At 43.1% G+C, this 6,000-nt stretch overlaps 1 protein-coding gene across 1 annotated transcript in view; it reads left to right on the top strand.

Annotated features, from left to right (window-relative positions):
- Positions 1-1,045: 1,045 nt before the first annotated feature.
- The window catches only part of LOC115328055 (enteropeptidase-like), a 35,442-nt gene continuing 30,487 nt past the window's right edge, over positions 1,046-6,000 (top strand). The window contains exon 1 of the mRNA XM_029989133.2: positions 1,046-1,094. Coding sequence (XP_029844993.2) covers positions 1,046-1,094 — 49 coding nt within the window. The remainder of the gene's footprint in view (positions 1,095-6,000) is intronic.

Below are 6,000 nucleotides of genomic sequence, written 5' to 3'. Positions count from 1 at the left end.
TCATGGTAATAAACCCTGTTTGACCCCGAGGAACGAGTCGTCTGGTTGATCACCTGCGGCGGACGGCGGAAGGCGAACGCCACAGTTTTGATCTTTCTTCTCAACCCGGTCCCCCTGAGACTGGGGTAGAGAAGACACAACGAAACGTAGAATAGACAGAACATTTGAGACGCCGTCGTGTCTATTTTCTTTGTGGTCAAGATTTTGATCCTTCTTCTCAACTCTCTCTCCCAGAGACTGGGGTAGAGAAGACACATCAAAGCATAGAAGAGACAGAAAACTTGAGACATCGTCCTGTCTATTTTCTGTTTCGTGAACGTCTTTCTGTTTGTCCTCAGCCCTCCACCTGCCCCGCCTGCACGCTTACGATATTTTCCCTTTTAACGCAGTTACACAGATATGAAAGAGTGAACTCAGAAGTGTGATGCCGGGGTGACAATGGTGCAATAAATATTGGTCTCAACTTTCAGTGGGAATAGACACGGATTCAAAGTGTTTGGTAAGCGCCGCGACGCCATTGCTTTGCATGCTCTTATTCTTGCGCCAGTCACCCCGGGTCTGCTGGAAATGGGCCGTGGTCCCGGTGTTTCTGAAAGGACCGCGGCCAGCCGTGTGCAAGTGAAAAAGCCTCCGCCAGAAGGATGTGATCAGCGGACCGTGTTTTGAAAACCCCAGACGTCGTGGGGATACGTCATCTTTGCGTTCAAAGCAATTTCTAAACCCCTCGGACATCTCAATGGCGAAGCGTTTGGTGTGGGGTATCAAAATAACACAATACGTGTTCAAAGGTGACTTTCAATAGTTTAGAAGTGGGCGTTAACATCAGACTCTGAAAACGTATTTTCGCTGCATCAAAACAACTTCCTAGTTCAAATGTCATCACACAAGCGCTTTGTATTTGAGGATGAAGGCGGAAGTTCTTGCATCAACATAAGGGCATTTAAGTCGCATACAAGCGCATTTAACACGGACACGCAGCACTTGAGTTTTTTCCCAGTTTGGAATCAAAATACAGCCTAGGAGGTCCTTGCCGATATTGAGAGCAATGAATTCACTCTTTCTCATATTCGTATACACCATTGCCTTGCTATACGGTAAGTGAGCAAGGCGCCATTTATTAGTTAAGTGATATCCGTTTACTAATCAAGCAGAAAGTATTGGCGACAAGACATGTATTTCTGACTCTAGCCTTACCTTTGCGCTACGTCTCTCTCAGCATGCGCGTAGAGATCGCGCATATGTCTTTTATTTCTTGATTACATAAGCTAATGCGCAGTCACTCAGTTAGAACTAAGCTTAGAATTTCTCACGTTGGTGCCTTTGTTGCTTGTCGGGGGGCGTCTATTTACATTAACTTGTCCCCTTCAAAAAGTTGTCTTGAAACTTAGCTGAGTGATATTGATCTCTACAACAATATATTTTAGGAAATACTCGAAAACAAAAATAAACCAATACAAGTCTATAAGCGTGTGTGAGAGAACTCCTGCAAGACAACTGCATTTCAAAAAGTACAGTCAGTGATTAAAAAGGATCATGAACTTCCCTGTCTTTTTACCAATAAAACAATCCCCCTCAGAGGCTCCGACACAAATTGACGTGCCTAGGGGTATCTCGTTGCCTTTTGCCACCCTCTGGAATTACTTCGACTTGAAATAAACTTATAATTTTAATAGAACGATGAACGCGCTGTAAATATCCCTGTGTCTTAAGTTCAGCCTCATCAGCATATATCTTCACTGAAGAGCGCCGGGATTTCGTATACCAATAAATCAGTTTAACGTTTAGCCTGGAATATTGTTTTGCACGAAGTAGCAGACTATTAGTTTATGCATAAAAATTTAGGCTTGGTATTCTTGGTACACGTGATAACTAGTAACGAACATTTCTTTAATACAAAAGATTGTTCGTTGTTTCGCTCTTTCATGTCCAAGTCTAGAATTCGTTTCCGTTGTGTTAGGACTAAAACATTCCTCACTCCCGTGGAGAATGTGGTTTGCTAGTCACTAAGGCTCATGGATTTCCGTTGCCTTGTCTCTGTCCGTACACATCTGCAGTGAGCATGGTGAGTGTATATTGAAGGCGACGCGATAATCATTCGATTCAAATGTTGGTTAGACTACATTGGTTACAGGTGAAAGCTAAAATTTGAAGCGTTAGATTCGCTCTTAACTATCTGCCGTTAACCCTTAATAATAGTCCTTCTTACCCACATCAGTATGTTAAAACCTCACCTCATCTCACCCCTTCTTACAAAATACAGCGTGTAACAGGCGTGCTCTTAACAGTTAATACTTTAACATTTATTAAAGGTAACTAGTCTCATCAGCAAGACCATGCAGAAATCACTACGTTGGTTGAGAGTGAATGATAACTGCTGTAACAGATCTTAGTTCCCACTTAGCAGAAGAAGCTAGAAGGTGCTAGCTATAGCCCAATTCAAAGGTCTAAAAATTATTTGCATTGCTCGCGCGGATATAATTGCACCGTCTACACTTTATATTGCAGAAACATTACGCACGCCATAAATCGGCTGAACGTACCACATACAGGGATCACGTAAACAAACGCAGCACGCGACAACACGTAGATGAACCAACGCTACACCGATCACTTGCTGCGTCGTTTGCTATTCTTACTTTTATACCCGCCTCTCTCAAAGCACGCCTTTTGTCGGTGACAACCTTGCCAATACATAATTTAAGAACAACCTGCCTTTTTGCCACTAATATCGTTTCTGGATATTGAATAGTAATGGTATATGGAATTAATCTCTTAGTAAACATACCATTCACGCTGTTAATATTTGCTCCAGTCGATATTACTACCTGCTCCTCTGGGTTTCACAGCCCATGTTTCCGCCTCTATGTATATTTGTGACTACAGCGACCTATTGGGGATTCAAATATTGGACGAACATGGCGGTTTAAAAAGATCGTTCAGCACCATGTGCAAGCTCAACGCACTACGCTGCGGCATCGTCAAGCAACCATTTGACTCAAAATGGCTAGCCCCGATTTTTATCGCAACGTTTCAAACCTGCAGCGATGTGGTGGCGTAACCGAGTTTTCAGGGGCTTGATTTTCTTAGAAAAAGCAAAGAAGAGAGGAGCGATGGCCAAATCACTTTAGTAAATACATTTCTGAAACTGCGAAAATAAAATAAATTACATCACAAATTAGCGCAGACTAAAAGTACATTAGAATTACTTCAGAGTAATAGAATCAGTTTGACATTTATTTTCAATGCATCAAGTCAGTCATTCGTGCTCATTTTATTTACAGTATATGTACCAAAACTCAGGTCTTCCTGTTTACACCGCAAAAGCCCGATGCACCATGAACCGAACGATACTGAACGGTCGTCCTGCTGACGTACACGGCATGAGCGTTAAACAATTTGAGTAGCTTCCTCTTTAGATGTGACTAAAAAGAGTCCACTGACCTGTTTTCCGGTTCATTCAACAGGGAATGTTATTAGTTAAAAGGTGCTGTTTCCCTCTTACTCAAGGAAAATGACCAACAACCCGTGTCAGTATGTTAAGTAGGGCCATGGAAGCTCGATCTTACAATAAATTGTTACCTGAAACATTTGCCTTGCGGAATCTAATCCTATTCTCACAAAAGCACTAGTTGACGTTTTGCCGGTCATGCCTCTCAAGGAATATTGTTCCCCAAAACCCGAAAAGCCTAAGTTATTGCGCGTTATCACACAAAGGAGTTGGACATTCGCTGGGCGGAAGCGTCGCAACCTAAAGAAATGGATACCTCGAGCTTACTAAAAGTGTGTACTTTCCCATCAAACGGGTAGGTCTGAAAGGAAGGGCAGTGAGGCATACGGCGAGCGGTAGCTGTTTTGCTCGATTTCAGTTTTTTCCGACTGCGGAAATCGCCTTCACTTAACAAGGCTAAGAATACGCATGAAACGTCCGGGGCCTTGACAAGGCGTTTGTTGTTAACTATTTCTTCCGGTCGTTACTTCTTCACAATGATCGAAGCTTACGGTTTGACCTTGCTTGACACTCCAGCAAGAAGGCTGGAGATCTATTTGTCCTGTCCTCTCAGGTTTTAAAATGTGCTGACTTCGCTTGTAATGTGCCCTTCGCCTTTGGGCCCTTAAGCCGTTCATCCCTAAGCGGACAGTGGGGTGGAAGCTACGGAACAGTCAAGCGTCCATCTTTCGCCCCATAACCGGGCTCTCGCTCATACCTGCATGCAGAGGAAGGGGCGGGTCAGGCGATCAAACGAAAATGGTTCATTGGTTCTTGTGACCTGGTATAGCTCCCACCGCAATGTCAGATTATGTATGAAAGAAGTATAATGTCGTCGTGATGACGAAACCGCAGCGAATCTGCTTGCAGTGTTCGTGAGCCGTGGTCTTCCAGTGATGTCTTTGCATGTAAGCTTTTTTCTTTCGCCTTTCCAGCCGCCTTTGTGCGGCCGTCGAGCTCTTCGTACGAGGTTTTGCGTTCAGATGGCTGTCGTTCATTTGCTCCGTTGTCTGTTTCACGAAATTTCTCTATAAAAATATTTGTTATTTTATTTTAAGGGCGAAGCTCCTTAGGTGCTAGCCATGTCCGTATGTCCGTCCGATGTCCGGCTTCTGGTGCTCGTACTCACGAGCACGTGAGCACGTGCTCCCGTGCTCGTGTAGGGCAAAAATAACAAAAATAAAACCGCATCTCCACGTGGTGAATGATGTTGATTTTGGCTTAGCTCTGGTGGTGCTTGTCTGCGTAGACGGTTAGCCACAGCTTGCGGACCTTTTCGTTCGTTTTCATCCATGTCAGAAAGAGAAGATGGACCATGGAACTTGGTTATATACGCATTTCAGCATTTGAACGCAGCCTGACATGGATGAAAACGAACGAAAGGCTCGGCATGCTGCGGCTCAGTGTCTACGCAGACAAGCACCACCGGAGCTTCGCCCCAATCAACATGATTTACCCCGTGGCGGTGCGTTTTTTTTATAAAGTTGGAAACTGGGCTTTCTTATTTTGGGATAAAAGTAATTTAAAAATTAAGGAGTATTTTTTTTAATTTACTGACTGAAAGTAATTCATTGCACTACTGAATCGCCAGCCTATAAGAGTAATACATTACATTACTCATTATCAAAATAATTAATTTCATTATCGTAAATGTGTTACTGAAATTTCATTAAATAAATTTCATTACAACAATCTCTCGAAAGGACTTCCTACTGTCCTTCCACGACGCTATGAATGATGAAAAACGCGAAATGGCTGGTTCACGCGGTGGCGTAGGTTGCGTTAAGAGCAACCTAGGTAAAAAGCTGATACTAGAGTTGCCACAAAGCCACCGGGACAACTGTTTTATCTTGCAAACCACCAACAACATGCAATCAAGGAAGCCAAAAGAGACGAGCAGAAAACGCGAAAAAAACTGTTCCGTCTAGTTCACGTTTTCTTTATAAGTGACGTCCGTTTCGTTGGAGTCGCGAATACTCAAGCACAACCTTATGTCGCAATGGAACCAAAGCTACAGACCCGCAGCACGCCGTCTCAATGCGCAGCTGAATATAGACCAACCAAAATATTGTCTGAAGTGCAACTATATATATATATATATATATTAGTCTCAATTTTGCAATATATTAATTATATTTGTCAAAATGAGCCAATATTATCACACTTTTTTTAGATCTTTCGCGTTTTCTTGGTTTAAATTATCTGCAGATTTTCTAGTTCCCTGCAAAACGAATATGGCGTCTTTTTCGTGCGCGTCGGTGGACACTTCAATATAGTTTATCGTCTGTACCTTTTGTGATCTGGCCCCGTATTCGCTCCGTAGGCTTTTCCAAAAGTTTGGCAACAAACAAATTGTCAAAACAAACCCAGTAGGTGATATGCAACGTGCACGAACTAGTGAGAGAAAGGAAAGCGGACTTTCCTTTATTACTGTACACCGGTTCGTTAGCGAGTTGGCCGGCGTAAGTTAGCTGGGGTGGGTATTGAGCCCATGATCTTTGCCCTATTGGAAA

Source organism: Ixodes scapularis, unplaced genomic scaffold (assembly GCF_016920785.2).
Source record: "Ixodes scapularis isolate PalLabHiFi unplaced genomic scaffold, ASM1692078v2 PGA_scaffold1__304_contigs__length_218370807, whole genome shotgun sequence".
NCBI lineage: Eukaryota > Metazoa > Arthropoda > Arachnida > Ixodida > Ixodidae > Ixodes > Ixodes scapularis.
The sequence above is the reverse complement of the archived record's forward strand: the minus strand, read 5'-3'. Positions and strand labels throughout refer to the sequence as shown.